General features: G+C 52.7%; 1 protein-coding gene across 1 annotated transcript in view; it reads right to left on the minus strand.

The window, feature by feature from the left end:
- Window positions 1-21,226, minus strand: part of GUCY2F (guanylate cyclase 2F, retinal) — a 164,304-nt gene extending 143,078 nt beyond the window's left edge. Inside the window, exon 1 of the mRNA XM_073637901.1 lies at window positions 20,485-21,226. Coding sequence (XP_073494002.1) covers window positions 20,485-21,226 — 742 coding nt within the window. The remainder of the gene's footprint in view (window positions 1-20,484) is intronic.
- Between the last annotated feature and the right edge of the window lie 911 nt (window positions 21,227-22,137).

The following is a 22,137-nucleotide window of genomic DNA, read 5'->3' on the forward strand; positions in this document are numbered from 1 at the left end:
CAGTGACCACACTTCTGTCCAGCTGCCTCGGGCCTTCTCTTGGTGAAACCTGTCGCCTGTTTCCCTCACCCTATGTGGTGCCTTCCTAGTGGGTGTAGCAGGGGGCCGCACCAATAGATGATCACGACCTCCGGTCTTTGGCTGAGGGATAATTTACCTCCACCAACTTGGGAATCCGGTACCCTTATTCTGCCTGACCCTTCACCCGATATCTCGTGGGTTCTTAGGGTCCCTTCTGCCTTCTTGTTTCTGGAGCCTCTCTGTGATGAAAGCCGGCCGGTGGGTGCAGCTCTCTGGCGCCCCCTTACCTCTCAGGTCAGTCAAGGTACTGCACCTAGAGAAAGTAGTGCCAGGTAGCTGCAACCAGCGCAGGGAACACGGTAGTGTGTTATCCCTTCAACGTCACTAAACCGTAACGTCACTACACAGCACAACTCGCTAGCGCCCTCTTAGCCTCAGGTCAGTCAAGGAACTGCACCTAGGATAAGCGGTCGCCAGGGAGACTGTCCTGTAACCTACTGGGTATCGGGGCCCTCTGTAGTGAGGGCGGTATATATATCTTCCTTGGCCGCGCCAGGAATATATATATCTGAACCTCCGACCGTCACTACCAGCCTTCCCCAATCCCCAGTTGGTATGCTGCCACCAGTCCCTATTTTAGATATACGCCCAGTCCGTGAATGGGCCTATATCGGGTCAGGAACCAACCCTGGGTAGCGTTTTTGGCTTGAGCCGAGCTCACACGGACGTGCGTTCGTTATGCAGAATAAAAGGCAGGCCCACAATTACTTGAGGTAATTGATTATAATAATACACTAGATACACGATATACAACTAAATATACACAGGTATAAGGTCAGGCTAAACTATACAACAATGGAATACAACACACAGAATCACCACAGCATATCAGTTACCGGTTTCTTGATTTTCTTGTGACGCAGGGAGAGGATTCTGCGGTCGCAGGCACGGTTCTTTGTTACAGGCTGAGGCCTACCACCGCATGGTCAAACTGCTCCTCCCCTTGGTGGCCTCAGCTGGTGCTCAGATGTTCAGCACACCACTCTTGGGTCAAAAACTGACTTGTCTCTTGTCTGTCCTGCTATCTTACCTGCCCCGTCCCGCCCACTGCTGGTGAGGTCAGCTGGCTCAGTCTCCACCCTCAGGTCTAACTTCGATCAGAAGCCCAAATTCTAAGGAACCCAATAACTTCTTCTGGGATGGTCTCATGATACCCCCAGGGGTTCCCATGGATTCGGGCCGCCGTAACCGACCTTTTGATATCAATTATGATACCATACGGTCCTCAGGAATGGCTCCGCGCTATATCTTGGCTTCCAGAGCACGTACAAACGTCTACCGCGGAGGCTTGTGTGCGCAATGGCTCCGGGACGCCGTGATATTTTTTTATTGGCCCATCCCACGCAACATGCGTGTACTATTCATGTTTCTATATCTTATGCCTCCATGCTTGTGACAGACAAAGAAACTAGTCCTATGGGACAAATGGTCAGGTACAGATAGACGAAGCACCCCCCCCTGCTGGCTGTGTTTCCTCTCGAAGTCTTTGAAGCTCCTAGCATTCAAGTGTTAAGTAGGCTTCTTATCTTACAGGAGCCTGGATGGGGGGAAACTATCTAGTTGACGTTTTAACAGAAGGTCCCAAGGGTGGGGGCTGCTGAAGTGTGGCCATCCCTGGATATGATTTATCATTACCAAGATGGCGGCTACAGGTTCATCACACCTCCCCCTATACGAGGGCGCGAGGGGGTAGCACATTCCTGTGTTCCCCCGTGCGTCCTTCTGCACCCTCCCCTTGCCGGGATAACCCGTCAGCGTTACCGTGGTCACGGCCTCTTCTGTGGCGAATGGAGAAGTGGTACTGCTGGAGAGCGAGGCTCCAGCGTAGCAACCTGCCATTCGACCCAGAGACCGTGTGTAACCAGCTGAGGGGGTTGTGGTCCGTCTCCACGGTGAAATGGCTCCCGTACAAGTAGGGCTGCAGACGCTGCAGGGCCCATACAATTGCCAGGCATTCTTTTTCCACCGTGGAGTAAGCCACCTCCCGGGGCAGTAGCTTCCTGCTCAGGTACAAGACAGGATGTTCCTGGCCTGTCGTGTTGACCTGACTTAGCACAGCACCGAGGCCAAAGTCACTGGCGTCGGTCTGTACCACAAACGGCCGGTCGAAGTCGGCAGCTTGCAGTACAGGGGAGCTACTTAGGGCGGCCTTGAGTGCCCCGAAAGCTGTCTCGCAGGCGACTGTCCAGTCGACTGCGACGGGCAGCTTCTTCTTGGTGAGGTCCGTCAGGGGCTTGGCCAGGGTGCTATAGTGTGGGACGAACCTCCTATAGTACCCGGCGGTCCCCAAGAAGGACATCACCTGCTTTTTGGTCCTAGGAGTGGGCCAGGATGCGATGGCATCCACTTTCCCCGGTTCTGGCTTCAGAACCCCCCCGCCTACCCGGTGACCCAGGTAGAGGACCTCACTCATGCCCAGCTGGCACTTTTCCGGCTTGATGGTCAAGCCTGCCCGGTGGATCCGACCGAGCACCTGCCGCAGGTGCTCTAGGTGATCCTCCCAAGTGGGACTGAAGACTGCAATATCGTCCAAGTACGCAGCCGCGTACCCTTCAAGTCCCTCAAGCAGCGTATTGACCATCCGCTGAAAAGTGGCAGGGGCATTCTTCATGCCGAATGGCATCACTGTGGACTCGTACAGTCCAAAAGGGGTGATAAAGGCAGAGCGTTCCCTTGCCGCGGGGGTCAGAGGAATCTGCCAGTACCCCCGGCTCAGATCCATGATGGTCAGGTACTTAGCCCCGGCCATCCGATCGAGCAGGTCATCGATGCGTGGTATGGGGAACGCATCGGTGGCCGTTACAGCGTTGAGCCCCCGGTAGTCCACGCAGAACCGTGTAGTTCGGTCCTTCTTTGGTACGAGGACTACAGGCGAGGCCCACGCGCTGCTGGATGCCTGGATCACCCCCAGCTTCAGCATCTCGTCTATCTCTTGGCGCATGTTTCCCTGCACCTCGAAAGAGACCCGATATGCTGAACGCCGGATCGGCGGGTGATCGCCAGTGTCCACGTCGTGGACAGCCATCTCAGTCCTTCCGGGCAGGCTGCTGAACAGCCCCCGGAAGGGGTGCAGGGTGGTCCCCAGCTGGGACCGTTGGTCCTCCGTGAGCTGGTGGCCAACCCCCACATCCTCGATGGACCCACCCGCCTTGGCTTGGGTGAGCAGATCCAGGAGGGTTTCTACCTCTCCTTCCTCGGGAAGGTTGCACACTGGGTGGGCAGTCGCTTCCCGCTCATGATGAGCCTTCATCATGTTCACGTGGAAGGCCTTCCTCCTTCCACGGGCGTGATCCAGGGTGACCAGATAGGTGACGGCATTGAGTTTCTGGTGCACGAAGTAGGGACCTTCCCAGGCTGCCTGAAGCTTGTTCTGTGGTACGGGGACCAGTACCCACACCTTTTGACCCACCTGGTAGGTCCTCTCACAAGCATTCTGGTCGTACCACCGCTTCTGGTCGGCCTGGGCCTGGGCCATATTGTCCTGCACCAGCTTTGCCAAGGCCATCATCCTGTCCCGGTGGCGCACGACATACTCGATGACCGACACCTCGGGGGTGGCCAAATCCCCTTCCCATGCTTCCTTCACCAGAGCCAGGGGGCCCCGTACCCGTCGCCCGTACAGGAGCTCAAAGGGGGAGAACCCCGTTGAGGCCTGCGGAACCTCCCGGTAAGCAAATAGGAGGTGTGGGAGGTAACGCTCCCAGTCTCTCCCGTGGGAGTCGACCAACATCTTAAGCATCTGCTTTAAGGTGCCATTGAACCGCTCACACAGGCCATTAGTCTGTGGGTGATACGGGCTGGCCACCAGATGTTGCACCTGCATTTGCTTACAGAGGGACTCCATCAGCCGCGACATGAACTGGGTCCCTCGGTCGGTGAGCATTTCCTGGGGGAAACCCACTCTGGAGAAGATCTCCAGTAAGGCGGTAGCCACCTTGTCGGCCCGAATGGACGACAAAGCTACCGCTTCCGGGTACCGGGTGGCATAGTCCACTACCGTGAGTATGAAGCATTTCCCGGAGTGGCTGGGAGTGGACAGAGGTCCAATAAGATCCACAGCGACCCTCGAGAAAGGCTCTTCGATGATTGGCAGAGTTACCAGTGGGGCTTTGGGGCGCGGCCCCGCCTTCCCCACCCTCTGACAGGTGTCACACGAACGGCAGTAGGCACCCACCGCGGCTCCCATCCCAGGCCAGTAGAAATGCTGAGCTATCCTGGCCTTGGTTTTAGCGATCCCTAGGGGTCCGGCCATCGGAATCTCGTGTGCGATCCGCAACAATTCCGCCCTGAACGGATAGGGTACCACTAACTGTCGGTCCCTGGGCCACGCCTCCGGTGAACCCTGCTGGACCGTTACCCGGTACAGCCGTCCCTGGTCCCAGACCACCCGCTCGCAGTCTGACTCCATGGGAGGCTGTGCCGCCTGTTCCTTGAGAGCTTTCAGGCTGTCGTCTGCTTCCAACGCAGCCTGAAATTCCTGACTTGATGTGGCCAGAATCGACGAAACTGCCACATCCTCCGTCAGCCCCTCCGGGCATGTCACCTGGCCGCTGTCTGACCCGGCAGACACTTGGTCAGAAGTGGGGAAGCCGTCGGACCTCTGCAAGGCTCCTTGGGCTCCGGCGCTCCCACTCCTGGTGACAGCGGCTATGACCGCTGTGACCGTGGGTAGTGCCTGCTTCCCCTCTGTTTCTGACCAAGCCGCCCGATCAGGCAGGCTTCCTAGGCCTTTGGACATCTCGGATGTGGGGAACTCCTGCCCTGGGGTCTTACCTGGCGGCTCCTCTCTTGGGACACCCCCACCTCCCATGGCCTGTTCCTCCCCCTGCAGTGGGCCTATACTCAGCAGCCTGGATACCCCTGGGAGCCCTACACTGCCGGTAGCTGCCCCCCTCTCCATCCCTGAGCTTCCCTCTACAGAATCCTGCCCGCCCCCTCCCTCACCGGAGGACAAGAGGTCACGGCACGCCGGCTGAGCACCTCTGCGGGCATCCCCACACTCCCCACCTGCTTTCACTAACCCTGTTTGTGTTGTGTCTGTGCAGGTGTTACCCTCAGGTTTCACTCCCTCCTCCTCAGCAGGACGCACACTACATACAACATGGTTGGCATTAGCAGCAGACAAATCAATACACTCTTGGGGGGCCGAACTTGGGGGTTCAGAGGGTACATACTGCGATACTAGACGCCCCAAGTCGGTCCCTAATAAAACATTTGCGGGAATATTTGGCGTTACTCCCACCTCCCGCATCCCCCTCCCGGCACCCCAGTCCAAATACACCATGGCAACGGGAAGTGCCGGCTCCACGCCTCCAACCCCGGAGACGGAAAGAGTCTTTCCTGGTACCAAGTCCTGGGGGGACACCACCTCAGGCCGTACCAGTGTTCGTTCAGCGCCCGTGTCCCGCAGTCCCATGACCGCAGAACGGCCTATGGTGACGGGTTGGATGTTGTCCAGGGACCTACCACCACCCCCTCCCACACACAAAACATTGGGCGCTCTCTGGGACTGGGATGGGGTCTTTTGGCGCTGGGGACACTCAGCCCTAAAGTGTCCTGGTTTGTTGCATAGATGACAACGTCTTACGTCTGGTCCTTGCCTGGAGAGGGCAACAGGGGGATACACCCCTTGTGTTCTAGGGGCCGGGGAAACAGGGGCATGACTGGGCTTACCCCCTCTCCAGGTGCTGCTGGCAGACTTCTTCAGCTCAGGCGCCCTGTTATTGGCATACTCGTCTGCCAGGGCGGCTGTAGCAGAAGCCCCTGTTGGTTTTCGGTCACGGAGGAACTGTCGGAGGTCCTCTGGGCAGTTCCACAAGAACTGCTCCGTGACGAACAGTTCCTGGACCTCCTGGCGGGTAGTAAGCGCTAGACCCGAGGTCCAGTGCTCTGCGGCTCTCAACAGCGCCCGCATATGATCGGTCCAGGTGTCCTTGGGGCCACGCAGCAGGCTCCGGAACTTCTGGCGGTACGACTCGGGAGTGAGGTTGTACTGCCGGATCAGGGCCCGCTTGATGCAGTCGTAGTTCTGTACCTCCCCGGCAGGTAAGTCCCCCAAGGCATCCAGGGACTTACCCCTCAAACGGGGGGTCAGGTATCTGGCCCACTGATCCCGGGCCAGATGGTGCTGAAGACAGGTCCGTTCAAATGCCACCAGAAAGGAGTCCAGGTCCCCATCCTTCTCCAGTAGAGGGAAGTCCTCAGCCCGGACTTTGGACGACTTGGTCTCCTGATGGGTTGGTTGCTCTAGCGGAAGCCCCCGCTGGGCCAGGTCCAGTTGGTGCTGGCGCTCCGCAGCTCGCTCTGCACGCTCCGCAGCCTCCCGGCGCTCTGCAGCTTCACGCTCCGCAGCCTCCCGGCGCTCTGCAGCTTCGCGCTCCTCCTCCGCTGCCTTCTCTGATGCTGCCAGGAGGGTTTTGTAGACGGCATCGCCATGAGACTGGAGACTTGCCATAGCCGCTTGTAAAAGGGCTTGTGATCTGGACAGGCTGGGCTGGGTAGGTGGTGGGCAGCCCACTGCGGGACCGTATACTGGGGACTGGCTCCCTGAGGTGCCCGGGCTGGACTCCTCCTCGCCATGAGTAACAATGTCCTCCCCTCCTGCCACACGGACCGTAGCATTAGCCTCCTGCAGGGTCTTGCTCCTGGTGCCGTCTGCCATCTTGGTAACCGACACCGCTGCAACCCTGAGTTTGCACACACCTTGTTATACTTTTAGCCTGACCGTCTAACGTTGGGCTGACCTTAAGACTCCAGCAGTGGAAGTTACCACTGGCAGTCTTTAGTGCCTGGGAGTAGGGGTCCCACAACACTATTATTCTGCAATCCCACCGCTCTGCCACCAATGTGATGAAAGCCGGCCGGTGGGTGCAGCTCTCTGGCGCCCCCTTACCTCTCAGGTCAGTCAAGGTACTGCACCTAGAGAAAGTAGTGCCAGGTAGCTGCAACCAGCGCAGGGAACACGGTAGTGTGTTATCCCTTCAACGTCACTAAACCGTAACGTCACTACACAGCACAACTCGCTAGCGCCCTCTTAGCCTCAGGTCAGTCAAGGAACTGCACCTAGGATAAGCGGTCGCCAGGGAGACTGTCCTGTAACCTACTGGGTATCGGGGCCCTCTGTAGTGAGGGCGGTATATATATCTTCCTTGGCCGCGCCAGGAATATATATATCTGAACCTCCGACCGTCACTACCAGCCTTCCCCAATCCCCAGTTGGTATGCTGCCACCAGTCCCTATTTTAGATATACGCCCAGTCCGTGAATGGGCCTATATCGGGTCAGGAACCAACCCTGGGTAGCGTTTTTGGCTTGAGCCGAGCTCACACGGACGTGCGTTCGTTATGCAGAATAAAAGGCAGGCCCACAATTACTTGAGGTAATTGATTATAATAATACACTAGATACACGATATACAACTAAATATACACAGGTATAAGGTCAGGCTAAACTATACAACAATGGAATACAACACACAGAATCACCACAGCATATCAGTTACCGGTTTCTTGATTTTCTTGTGACGCAGGGAGAGGATTCTGCGGTCGCAGGCACGGTTCTTTGTTACAGGCTGAGGCCTACCACCGCATGGTCAAACTGCTCCTCCCCTTGGTGGCCTCAGCTGGTGCTCAGATGTTCAGCACACCACTCTTGGGTCAAAAACTGACTTGTCTCTTGTCTGTCCTGCTATCTTACCTGCCCCGTCCCGCCCACTGCTGGTGAGGTCAGCTGGCTCAGTCTCCACCCTCAGGTCTAACTTCGATCAGAAGCCCAAATTCTAAGGAACCCAATAACTTCTTCTGGGATGGTCTCATGATACCCCCAGGGGTTCCCATGGATTCGGGCCGCCGTAACCGACCTTTTGATATCAATTATGATACCATACGGTCCTCAGGAATGGCTCCGCGCTATATCTTGGCTTCCAGAGCACGTACAAACGTCTACCGCGGAGGCTTGTGTGCGCAATGGCTCCGGGACGCCGTGATATTTTTTTATTGGCCCATCCCACGCAACATGCGTGTACTATTCATGTTTCTATATCTTATGCCTCCATGCTTGTGACAGACAAAGAAACTAGTCCTATGGGACAAATGGTCAGGTACAGATAGACGAAGCACCCCCCCCTGCTGGCTGTGTTTCCTCTCGAAGTCTTTGAAGCTCCTAGCATTCAAGTGTTAAGTAGGCTTCTTATCTTACAGGAGCCTGGATGGGGGGAAACTATCTAGTTGACGTTTTAACAGAAGGTCCCAAGGGTGGGGGCTGCTGAAGTGTGGCCATCCCTGGATATGATTTATCATTACCAAGATGGCGGCTACAGGTTCATCACACTCTCTACTCCTCTTTCTCTCCACCTTTCTTCCTTCCTTCTCCTTCTCCTCTTCTCCCTTCTGGCTCCGGCCTCCACCCTAGGCCTGCCTCAGGGAGCTGAGCTCAGACTGAGCCTCAGCTCCCTGTCAGCCCTCTCTGGCTGAACTTCTTCTCTGAATGACTGACCCCTCACTAAAGATGACTCCCACCTTTTATCTACAGTCATATGAAAAAGTTTGGGCACCCCTATTAATCTTAAGCTTATTGTTTTATAAAAATTGGTGTTTTTGCAACAGCTATTTTAGTTTGATATATGTAATAACTGTTAGACACAGTAATGTTTCTGCCTTGAAATGAGGTTTATTGTACTAACAGAAAATGTGCAATCTGCATTCAAACAAAATTTGACAGGTGCATAAGTATGGGCACCTCACCAGAAAAGTGACATTAATATTTAGTAGATCCTCCTTTTGCAAAAATAACACCCTCTAGTCGCTTCCTGTAGCTTTTAATGATTTCCTGGATCCTGGATGATCGCCGAGCATGGACAGCCCTCTTTAAATGATCCCACAGATGTTCAATGATATTCAGGTCTGGGGACTGGGATGGCCATTCCAGAACATTGTAATTGTTCCTCTGCATGAATGCCTGAGTAGATTTGGAGCGGTGTTTTGGATCATTGTCTTGCTGAAAGATCCATCCCCTGCGTAACTTCAACTTTATCACTGATTCTTGAACATTATTGTCAATAATCTGCTGATACTGAGTGGAATCCATGCGTCCCTCAACTTTAACAAGATTCCTGGTGCCGGCATTGGCCACACAGCCCCAAAGCATGATGGAACCTCCACCAAATTTTACTGTGGGTAGCAAGTGTTTTTCTTGGAATGCTGTGTTTTTTTGCCGCCATGCATAACGCCTTTTTGTATGACCAAACAACTCAATCTTGGTTTCATCAGTCCACAGGACCTTCTTCCAAAAAGAAATTGGCTTCTCCAAATGTGCTTTTGCATACCTCAGCCAACTCTGTTTGTGGAGTGCTTGCAGAAACGGCTTCTTTTGCATCACTCTCCCATACAGCTTCTCCTTGTGCAAAGTGCGTTGTATAGTTGACCGATGCACAGTGACACCATCTGCAGCAAGTTGATGCTGCAGCTCTCTGGAGGTGGTCTGAGGATTGTCCTTGACTGATCTCACCATTTTTCTTCTCTGCCTTTCTGATGTTTTTCTTGGCCTGCCACTTCTGGCCTTAACAAGAACTGTCCCTGTGTTCTTCCATTTCCTTACTATGTTCCTCACAGTGGAAACTGACAGGTTAAATCTCTGAGACAGCTTTTTGTATCCTTCCCCTGAACAACTATGTTGAATAATCTTTGCTTTCAGATCATTTGACAGTTGTTTTGAGGAACCCATGATGCCACTCTTCAGAGGAGATTCAAACAGGAGAACAACTTGCAAGTGGCCACTTTAAGTAGCTTTTCTCATGATTGCATACACCTGGCTATGAAGTTCAAAGCTCAATGAGGTCACAAAACCAAAAAAAGTGCTTCAGTAAGTCAGTAAAAAGTAGGTAGGAGTATTTAAAACAAGAAAATGATAAGGGTGCCCATACTTATGCACCTGTCAAATTTTGTTTGAATGCAGATTGCACATTTTCTGTTAGTACAATAAACCTCATTTCAAGGCAAAAACATTACTGTGTCCAACAGTTATTACATATATCAAACTGAAATAGCTGTTGCAAAAACACCAATTTTTTATAAAACATTAAGCTTAAGATTAATAGGGGTGCCCAAACTTTTTCATATAACTGTACTTTACTGTGTCTGAGCTCAGGTGACCTGCAACCAATGAGCTCCTTCCTATGCTCCAGAAACCGTCCCCTTCTGCTCCTACATCACTGGGTTCTCTCCCCCCTCCCCACTCCAGCCAAGGACATGGTCAGTTGTGCCTGCATATATATAAATGGGAGCACCGTCGAACTGTCCCCCGGAAATGAGGAGTGTGTGTATATGTGTGAGCAGCTAACTGAGCCCTGGTCCACACTCCATCCTTACCTGGGAGTGGAATATCACACCTCTGGTTGAGGTGCAATACCCCTGTAGCAACTGAACCCTCGTGGTGCTACATTCCCCCCTGGTAAACCACAGCACGTCCTCGGGCTGAAAAAGAGCAAAAGACAATTCAAAAACATGCAAATTTTTAAAATGCATTCACATATAAGACTATAACCAGTTAACCCATCCCTTTATGGGAGGCACTTTTCTTTTTTTTTTAACGTTACTAGCTCATTTTTCTCTTTTAACAAGTATTACAAGACTTTCTTCACACATATAAAACACCATAAAACTCTTTTAGCAGCATATAAACTTTTCAAGTAAAACATTCTTTTAGTAGATTCTCTTCTTCACTGGCCACTGTGCAACTTGCGACCAGGTGTCCATTTTTCTATTAAGTGCAAAACTTCAGCAACCTTTCAAACATGTGGGACACTTTGTCCAGAGGTAGACGTTGCTGTACTTGTATAAAACCAGTAGGGGGCACTTTAAGAAGCGCAACTATTTTCAGGGAATTGGCCGTTCCCAGTCCTCAGCCAGGTAGGGAAGAGGGATGGCTGCTCTCAGTCCTCAGCCAGGTGACAGTTCAATCAAGATCAACTTTGCATCAGACAAACAGTTCCTTTTACCCTGACGGGCAACTATGTACACAGGTACTCTGCCACTCACTAGTAGCGGTATCCTCCTGATGCTCCTTCCTCATATTGATCTTCAGACCCGTCCGGGTCCTCTTGGTATTCGGGTTCTGATTCAGGGTGCTGCTCCTCTTTTATCCGCTGGACATGAAGGGCATACCATCCCTTTAGGCCTCGGTGTCGGGTGTAGGACACCAAGTCTCCTGGAAACAGATCCCGTTCCGGATGGCCCTCTGGCAGGTGGCTCTCTACATCTCTCTGGGTAACGAACACATCCGTGTCCATGGTCGGGTCTCGGATGAAACCCCATCCTTGCTCCTGCTGGAACTTGACGACGGTCCCGATGATTCTGGGACCTCTCGCAGCCTGGGGGTCTTGCCGGGCGCGCATCTTCTGCTCCGCGCTCCGGGCGTGCAGCCGCTCCTGCCTCTGTCGTCGCGCCCGCCTCTCCCGTTCAAACTGCGCCACCTGTCGGTCACAGAACACCCGCCTGCGGGCTGCGGCCGCCCGCATCTCCTGTGAGAACCCCATAAGGTCTTCTCCTGTCGGGTCCCACTCATACTGGACCTCCTCGACCGGGAGCTGGGGAACTTCAACAGGCCGTGGGTCTGGCGGGCGTGGTAGCAGAGGGTCTCCGGTCTCCGCGGGAAGGCTTTTCCGGAGATTAGGGTGGATCCACCCAGGTGGTGGAGGAACTGGCTCTCCATCCAGACTGGACAGTTGGGCATACAGGTCCGCACCCAGGGGTGGTGGTTTTGGGACCGGGGTCGCACGCGGTCGGGAAGCACCTGGAGTGGTCAGGCCTTGCGACCGGGCCTGTAGCGGGCCGCTTCTTTCCGCGCTTGGGGTCAGAGGGCACGACGGGGGGCATGGTTCAGCGGCGGTGCTCGTGGCTTGCGGCCTAGGTGTTTGCGGCGGGAGCGTGGAAGCCGCAGCAACTCCCAGGACTTCTGGCTCCGCGACGGGATCCAGCGGTAAGGCTACGATGGTGTCAGGACCCAGGGCAGGGGCGTCCGCCTTACTTGCCTCTTCTGCAGCGTCATCCTCGGCCTCCGATCTTCTATCTCCGTCCTCGGGGGCAGGCACGCTGCCGGGTGCTGGCAGTGTCTCTTGCTGCCGGGCCGCGACCCGCCGGGCCATCTCCTCTTTCCACCTGGCGGCAACGTCCCTCTGCGCTCGGACCATCCTCCGGTCCAGCTCCTCCAGCGCAGTCCGCAGGAACTCAGGGTCTTCTGCGGGGAGCTGAGCCATCAGCTCCGTGAGGCTGTATGGGGCCGCCTCGGCCTGCAGCAGGCCGCTTGCCAGGGTGCTGGAGTTGACGCTCCTGTCCATCTCCGGGTGTGGTCTGGCGAGACTGATCCAAACCACACCCTGCCCCGCGATTTTCTTCTCTTTCCACCCCTGTTGGGGGTGGTCCTGGGGCAATCTGCTGACAATCACTCTCAGGGGCAGGCCCCCATCTTGATGGACATCTCTACAGCCGCACTCATGGCTGTTGGGGGTGGGCTCCTTCTTTGGCGCCATTCTGGGACCTGGCCCACGATGGGAGGTGGCTTCCTGTTGTCTTTTGGCGCGCACATTATGGCGTCCGTTCTTCTGGGGCGGGCGCCATTTTTAATACAGTGAAACAGTCTCTTTTCAGGCACGCAATACCCGTTTGTGGCGGGTTGGTCACAATCCTGCCGACTACGCCAAAGCTGACTCGCCCCCTGGGCCGTGGGGCACCCGGAACTGGGCTTTCTGGTGTACTGTGCTGATGGGGGTAGTAGTGGCAACCCGATCCCGTGGCTCAGGGTGGTCAGACCAAATGGCGGCAGTCTATTTATCAGTGTTTTAGAATGTTCGACTACGCCACCCGTGGATTGCGGTCAGGGAGGACCGCCGCTGCAAGGCAGACTGCTGAGGCTGATGTAGATATGCAGCACAGGGATAGGATAACTCCCCACGGGAAGAGTGTAGCCTCAGGGCAGTGTAATAGGATGCTGGGGGTGATGGTGCAGGGTGCAGCATAAATCACACAGAGTCAGTGATGCAGTCCAGGGTCTTTTACTCACAGTTGTTATCCGAGTCACTTCTGCCGGCAATGACTGCCCGAGCCGTGCTGCGTCCACCAGGTGAGGAGCTCGGTCAACCCCCAGGCAATTCAGGAGTATGGCACAGGACCCCCTTTTATCCTTTCTCTGGCCTCTCGTGCCCCACCAGTGACCACACTTCTGTCCAGCTGCCTCGGGCCTTCTCTTGGTGAAACCTGTCGCCGGTTTCCCTGACCCTATGTTGTGCCTTCCTAGTGGGTGTAGCAGGGGGCCGCACCAATAGATGATCACGACCTCCGGTCTTTGGCTGAGGGATATTCCTCATCCTGATCCTCCTTCCTCCCACCATGCCAAGTGCCTGGAGACAACTGATCCCACACTTGGACACTCCGAAGAGCTGTTCACTTTTCCATTTATAGATTCGGGCCTCTCGTCCGGTCCACTTGAAGCGGGTCAAGAGGAGATCGCATGTAGTGATGCCCAAATATTTGAGCAGCCACGGTCACATGAAGACGACGGAGGGAAACTGTCATAAGAGGTGGACGATGATGAGACACAATTGCCAGAAAGTTAGGAGGATGACCAGGGTGTGGAAGTGGAAGTGGAAGACGAGGTGGTGGATGATATAGTAACTGACCCAACCTGGCAGGAGGACATGCAGAGGGAGGACAGCAGCACACAGGGGGGAGGAGGTGTAGCACCACAACAGGCAGGAAGAAACAGTGTGGTGGCCGCAGACAGAAGGCGGGCAACCGTTCCCCGTAACACCAACACGACGGAAGTTGCCAGTACAACTGTTAGGTTTTCCAGAGTCTGTTTTTTTTTAAGGACTCTGCCAATAACCCCAAAAAGGCCAATTGCACCACCTGCCAGGCCAGCATCAGCATGGGTAACAAAACCAGCAGCCTGACCACCACCAGCATGATCAAGCACATGGCAGCAAAGCACCCGACTAAGTGGGCTGAACCCCAGGGTCCAGGAACAGTGTCTGTAGGTGGCACCACTGCTTCTTCTGATGTTGTGCATGCAAGCCGATCCCCTGTCCATGGCGCATGCGAAGATGCCTGCTGCTCTGCACCTGTCATTGCACACTCTCAACTAGCACCATCAGCAAGCACGTCCACTTCCTTGTCCCAGCGCAGCGTTCAGTTGTCCCTACCCCAGTCCTTGGAACGCAAGCGCAAAGAAGCAGCTAACGCCCCACAGGCCACACTACTAAATTCACACATTTCGCGACTGCTTGCGCTCGAAATCTTGCCTTTTAGGTTCATGGAGACGGAAGCTTTCCGCAACCTGATGGCAGTGGTAGTCCCGTGGTACTCAGTCCCCAGCCACCACTCTTTCTACCGGTGTGCCATCCCCGCATTACACGAGCACGTGTCCCACAACATTAGCCGTGCCATCAACAACGCAGTTACCGGGAAAGTCCACCTAACCACGGACACGTGGACAAGTGCTTGTGGGCAGGGACGGTACATCTCGCTGACGGCACACTGTAACATAGTGGAAGCCGGGACCCAGTCGGACCTTGGGACGGAGCACATCCTCCCGACGCCGAGGTTTGCGGACCCTGAGTCAGTCAGGGTTGCCCCCACATTCTACAGCTCCTGCACTTCCTCCTCTTCCTCCTCTTCAGCATCCATCTCCGAAATGACCACATCAGTCGCAATCTGGAAGCACTGCAGCACTGCCTTGGCCAAGCGGCAACAGGCTGTGCTGAAGCTAATATGCTTAGGTGACAAACTGCACAATGCTGAAGAGTTGAGGACAGCTCTGAAAGAGCAGGCAGATCTGTGGCTGACACCGCTGAACCTACAGTCAGGCATGGTCGTGTGTGACAATGGCCGGAACCTGGTGGCGGCTCTGAGGCAAGGCAAGCTCACACACGTACCATGCCTGGCCCATGTGCTTAACCTCGTGGTTCAGCGGTTTCCCAAAATCTACCAGAGCTGCTTGATCTGCTTGCTAAAGTACACCACCTGTGTGCCCATTTTAGAAAGTCACCTACAGCTTCCGCCACCCTTGCAGTGTTTCAGCAGCGTTTGCAGCTTCCGGCTCACAGACTGGTGTGTGATGTCCCCACGCGTTGGAACTCTACACTGCAGATGTTGGGAAGGATTTGTGAGCAGAAGAGGGCAGTTGTTGAGTACCAGCATCAACAAGGCCGTCGGTGTTCAGTTCAGACTCCACACATTAGACCTCAGGAGTGGACATGGATGTCAGACATATGTACCATCCTCCAAAACTTTGAGGACTCCACCAAAATGGTGAGTGGCGATGACGCCATAATTAGCGTCACCATCCCACTTCTCTGTCTTCTGAAACGCTCTCTGCTCACAATCAAATAGGATGCACTGCAGGTGGAGCACGATGAGATGGAGCAAGGAACCATACAGGATGATTACACACAGCCCAGCCTCATCTCATCCCAACGTGGGTTGGGTAACAATGAGGAGGAGGAGGAGCTAGTTTCATACGCTATAGACGGTACTACGTGCACAACTGTCATACCGTCTGTCCAGCGTGGATGGCCTGAAGATAGGGAGGAGGAGGAGAGCATGGTCAGTCATCCTCTTGGTGAGGACATGGCCTGTTATCAGTCTGGCGTGTATGGCTGAGTTTATGTTACGCTGCCTTTCCCGTGACCCTCGCGTTCTCCAAATTTTGGATGACAGTCATTACTGGTTGGTGACACTTCTAGACCCACTCTACAAGGAGAACTTTCTATCTCTAATTCCCGAGGTGGACAGGTCTACTAAAATAGGGCAGTACCAGAAGGCCCTTGTTGCGGAATTATTAAAAAAATTCCCATCTGAAAACGCTGGCGGCAGAGGTCACAGTTCGCTGGACAACCAAGGAGTACAGGCGAGAGAGACACAACTCCAATCCAGCAGAGGCAGGGGAACACTGTCAAAGTTCTGGGACAGTTTTCTCAGACCCTCCCTCCCATCTTACAGGCCCTGAGGCACGGGGTACTCTCACAAGGAGTGCAAAGTTTGGGAAGATAGTGAGGGAGTACCTTGCCAACTGCACCAACGTCCTCCGTGATTCCTCTGTGCCTAATAATTATTGGGTATCCAAGCTGGACACGTGGCAAGAACTGGCTCTCTACACCTTGGAGGTTCTGGCCTGCCCTGCCGCTAGCGTTTTGTCAGAGCAGGTTTTTAGTGCCGCTGGTATAATTATAACTGATAAGCGCATCCGCCTGTCAACTGAAAATGTTGACGGGATGACTCTTATAAAAATGAACAAGGGCTGGATTTTGCCAGACTTCTCAACACCACCGAATGATAGCAGCATAACATAAACTCAAATCCAGTGTCTTTTTGGGAGGTCTATTCCCATGCACCTCTTCACAAATTCCTTATTTTGTCTATTTGCTCTTGTCCCCCTCCATCTCCTAATCCTCCATCATCATATAATTCACCACCATATCTACCATATCACCTCTTCTACGTGTCTTGCAAGGGGCTTTGGAGTTCCTCTAAATTTTTGGCAGCTTTTGCATTCACTGCATAGGCAAACACTATGGGAGACCCACTTTCTAATAATGGGAACATTTTTTCATGAGGCCCTCTACGTCTCTTCCAAGGGGCATTGGAGTGCCTCCAAATTTTTGGCAGCTTTTGCATTCACAACATAGGCAAACACTATGGGAGACCCACTTCCTAATAATGGGAACATTGTTTTTAAGAGGCTCTCTGTCCTCTACGTCTCTTGTAAGGGGTATTGGAGTTCCTCTAAATTTTTGGCAGCCCTTGCAGGCCTTGCATATGCAATAACAGTATAGGAGACCCATTCGTTAATAATGGGAACAACAAAGCATAGCCAGCTGATGGCTCTCTAGCAATAGGAAAACCGACTGCTGGCCCTTTAAGAATAGTAAGGGCCACCTGATGGCCCTATAAAAATAGGCTTTGTGACTTTCAGAGTCCCTCCATCATAAATGAAACAGGATGTGTCTGATGATGTGTCACACACCACATGTCCAGATAAGGTTGTAAAATGTTAAAATGACATTTCCCAGTGAATGCATTTGTCTTGGTTGAAAGTGTTATGCACACGCCCGGGCTGACTGGCGTGTGCGTGATTAGTGATCCCACTCTACCATGAACCGAGAAGTGCCTGGAGGGGCGTAACTAAGTATCAACCCGATCCGACCAAGGCCGCACAGCGGCTCAATCGACTCCGTGCACCAAGGAGGAACCGGGCAGAGGGACCAGGTGCTACTCCAGGTCAGACCCCGGACTCGGCTGTTGACCCACACCGGGGAATACAGGAACAGACAGGTTAGGCTGGCACACAGACAGGTGGGTATTGGCAGGCACGGCTGGAGTGCAGACAGGAGGATACTGGCAAGCACGGCTGGTATGTAGACAGGGGGGTACTGGCAAGCACGGCTGGAGTGCTGACAGGGAGGCACTAGCAGGTTGGAGCGCAGGCTGGATAGGGTCCAGTACAGACTGGGATTCAGGAAAAGAACCGCAGATGTGGAAGACAAGCAGAGCAGAGAGGAACCGCCGGAGCGGTGGGTAAAGCAGAGCAGAGAGATACCGCTGGAGCGGTGAGCAAGGCAGAGCAGGGAGAAACCGCCGGAGCGGTGAGCAAGGCAGAGCAGGAGGAACCGCCGGAGCGATGAGCAAGGCAGAGCAGGGCAAAACCGCCGGAGAGGTGGACAAGGCAGAGCAGAGAGGAACCGCCGGAGCGGTGAGCAAGGCAGAGCAGAGAGGAACCGCCGGAGCGGTGAGCAAGGCAGAGCAGAGAGGAACCGCCGGAGCGGTGAGCAAGGCAGAGCAGAGAGGAACCGCCGCAGCGGTGAGCAAGGCAGAGCAGAGAGGAACTGCCGGAGCGGTGAGCAAGGCAGAGCAGGAAGGAACCGCTGGAGCGGTGAGCAAGGCAGAGCAGAGCGAAACCGCCGGAGCGGTGAACAAGGCAGAGCAGAGAGGAACCGCCGGAGCGGTGAGCAAGGCAGAGCAGAGAGGAACCACCGGAGTGGTGAGCAAGGCAGAGCGAAACTGCCGGAGCGGTGAACAAGGCAGAGCACTGAACAGACTGGAAGGGACAAGCAGAACCAGATACACACAAGGTACTTGCAATGAAGTAGCGAGTGGACTCTAAACTCACAACAGAAGTACAGAGACAACGAGTAGGAGTTAGGTGCAGGTTCAGAGACTGCAGGAAAAGGGAAGGTACGGACACAGAGACAAACAGGCTAGGAGAGTGCTCAGACAGGAACTGACACTGCAGCAAGATACAGGAGCGAGTCTGGGTATACGGCCCCTAGAGAGGCGGACAAACAGGCTAGGAGAGTGTTCAGACAGGAACTGACACTGCAACAAGATACAGGAGCGAATCTGGGTATATGGCCCCCAGAGAGGCGGACAAACAGGCTAAGAGATAATTCAGACAGGCCTGGGAATACAGCCCCCAGGTTGGCGGCAGGCATGAAACAGAACGGGATGGGACCTGGCACATCAGAGGCAAGGAGCCCTCTGAAGGTAAGAGTTGCTCAGGCATCTCCTACAGGGTGGAGTGGGTTTAAATATCCAGTGACTCACAGCAATAGGCTGGGGACGCATTAGGAGTGTGCCCACAGCAGCTATAAGAAACAGGAAGTAACCGGGCCGCCGCCCTAAGCAGTCAGACCAGAGCATGCACACAGTATAAACAGGAGCACGGCTTACAAACTGGACTGAAGGCAAAGACTGCGATCTTGCATAGTGGGAGATGGTGCACTATGCAAGTACGCTGCCAGGTATGTTACAGAAAGCAATGCAAAAGTGCACAAACGTATCAAAAACGCTACATGTGAACATAGCCCAAGGTGTGGAAGAGCATGTTTGTTTTTGGCTATTTATTTTTTCTTATATACAAGTCATTACCCTGGAAAGGATGTTCCTTAACATATTTCCCAGGAAAATCCATTTTGTTTTTGTTTTTGTATGTTTTATTGTGAGTCCGTAAAAGTGGCGTACTAGCTCTGACAACGTTGTTGACAGCATTGACTTGGGAGTCAGAAATGTTTCCAGGGGTCTTCCCCATGCTGTTCCCATGTCATTTGAGCACTGTTCCCATCGATTTGGGCAATTTTTAGGCCCTCTGCAGACCGCCGGGGGGAGTCGCAGGAAAAATGCTCACGTTTCCCATAGACTTACATTGGGCTCATTGCTCGGACCGAGCACCCAAGAATTCTAATTTGCTCGACCCAAGCAATAAGCACCCAAGCATTTTAGTGCTCGCCCATCACTAATCCTCACATCTCCTGCTCCCTGCACGTGCGGTATACTCAGCGTCTTCTGATTCTGCAGTGCTCAGAGCAGAGAGCAGTAGTGGGGAAACAAGGAGAGGTATGTATTTAAGAAGGAGGGGTGGTGGCTCTCCCTCCTAGAGAGGGGCTCTCCCTCCCCCGACTCAATAGCGCGCCTTCCCCCTGGGGCCCCAGCACTTACCTGGGTGCGCTGGGTGGTGACCCGGCCACAGGCCATGGGCATCGTGGGGGTTCAGGTCCGCGTGCATGCGTGCGCGCGCCCCTGCCTCCCTCGCTTTTAAAGGGCCCATGTCCCTAAAAAATGTATTTATTTATTTTTTTAACTCTTTGTCTCTGGGGCGGCAGGGGCCGGGGCCCACCGGGAATTTTACTGGTACCTGCCACACCAGTTCGACCCTGGGTGCGTCTTATAATCCAAATGTACCTTATTGCTGTGGCTGTGGATGAGAGGGAGGAGCGGCAGCGGCAGAGGATCGGGGCACAGGAGTCAGCATGGGATGCAGCCAACGCTGTGCCCGCTGCTAAAAAAAAATGAATATTCACTGCCCATGGGAGTGGGGAGCACTGAATATTCATTCTCCTTAATAGCAGACACACTGTTAGTCGCAGAAGCGGCTCCTGCCGTGGCTCAGCAATCACTTGTGTCCACTACTAAAGAGCATGAATATTCTCTTTGTGCTTTTTATTTAGTACTAATTTTTATGGTCTTTACAAGGGGGCGGTGCTCACTGTGTAATTATGCAACCTAAAGACACGCCCCTATAGAATCTGTTAGCCACGACCCCTTGGAAAGACACTAAAAATTACAACAAATAAAAAAGGCACAGGTTCAGTACTAAATAATATTCTGATTTGTTAAAAAAATAAATACTCACAAAAGCAACGGGAATAAAATAATAGCAAAAACTGGCCACTTTTCTTCCAGAGACAGGTCCTCTTTAAGCCCATTATGTGAATCATAGCAACCTGAACAGCTTCAGCATTAATGATCCTTATTGAGCATAATTATTATACTAAATTGCAACTCACAAATGAAACCATAAACACTTTATATGGCCTTCCCCCCAAAAAAATTAAAAAATGATGAATGACTGCCAACTTACAGCGTAGGTTGTCTACCTTCCGTACTTTCTCCAAAATTTGCCGAGTACTCCTACCATCCTCTCCCATAGACACAACTATTCCCACTGGCAATCCATTACTGCGAAGAGCACTTGCCACTTTCCTGCCAGTGTCCTTCCAAATGTCTTCACTGGACGAAATGACCCCGACATGTGCCCACTGGAAATACTTCATTACATTAAAAAGAACCCTGGTGGGAGAAGGTAGCGTCCTGGCAAAGGTGGGGTAACTTTTAACATTGTCCAGATCATAGTTGATGCAGGCCCAAGAAAATACGGCTTTATTCCAATTTTTCCCTAAAAGAGTAGCAGCGTCACAATATCCTGGATTAGAAGGGCCGATAAACCCTGATGCAACCAAAGAGTATGTAAGAAAAGTTGAAAGAGCTTTTGAAGTTTGGCAATCTTCGTCAAGTATCACGTAGGTAAAAGACAGTCCCAAATCTAAAGTAACATCTTTGTTGATGCGTTCAATGGCTAACTTGGCAGCAACATGTGGAAGGGCTTTGGAAAACAATGGGTCACAGGTCCAAGGTCCGACAACACCCACTTTATACGGAAGAGAGTTCACTAGCTGTGGGAAACAGACAATAACCAAAATTGTCCAACAGAGTAGAATCTTGGATGGAAAAGTTGAAAATGTAAGATATTCACTTTCTGTCCATTTTGGATACCTGGTACATTTTAATACAGTGCTCTGAAAAAAACAGGGCTCTTGTAGCATTGCACTACTGCATGAATGTGTTCTAGCCAATAAAGAGACAAGTCCACCTTCACTTTCCAAAGGTCATAAAATGGTTATGACTGCATATCCAGTGAATACCTGCCGACAAAAAAAGCAAGTATTAGAAATTCAAAAAAACACTTTAGTCTCATCAGAGAAACTAGTAATACCACTAGCAAATATTGTTACAATACATTAATCCTTATTCAATGTAATAAAGTAACAGCTTGCCATAATAAATAAGCACAACATTTAAGTGGTAAAGTTTCAGTAGTTTTATAATACCTGCTCCCTCCAGGAACTTGCTCCATCTGACAGCCCCAACATGTAGGTGCACAGGGCATAAGGCAGGAGCGGACACAGAAGAGACCCCCGTGCAAGAACAATATATGGGCACTTTGCAGTCCAATAGCTCATCATATTGCAAAATCCTTTGTATGTGTAGTGGCCCTCTTTTCTCTTGGGGCCCTTGTGAGGCTGCACAGGTTACTTAGTCACCCATAGCATGTCCGCCTCTGGCAGGGGGACTGGTTTATTCACACAATGTTCAAGTGGAAGTGCACTCAGAATGAACAATCACCCGTTGCAGTCAGTGATCAGATTCACAAGTGCGGTTTTACACAGAGACCATTGGTCTGTGCAAAGAAAAATGGGGCATGCACTCCCCCAACAAGTCTTCCTCATTTATAGTCAATGAGTCCATGGAAAAGGGATGTACTCAGACAAAAAAGGCTTTTTTTTTACTACTGACGCACACAAATTTTAGGGTTATGTGCACACAACATTTTTTTCCTGAAATCTGCCTGAAAAAGCACTATAAATTCACCCCATGAAATGAACGTAGTGCACAGTAATGGCAAAACGATATTGCTGTGCACACATTCACTTCTTTTATCTGCCTTAGAGTTCAA

Source organism: Phyllobates terribilis, unplaced genomic scaffold, assembly GCF_046119375.1.
Source record: "Phyllobates terribilis strain yellow unplaced genomic scaffold, ASM4611937v1 Scaffold_7__3_contigs__length_470593459, whole genome shotgun sequence".
NCBI classification, from domain to species: Eukaryota; Metazoa; Chordata; class Amphibia; order Anura; family Dendrobatidae; genus Phyllobates; species Phyllobates terribilis.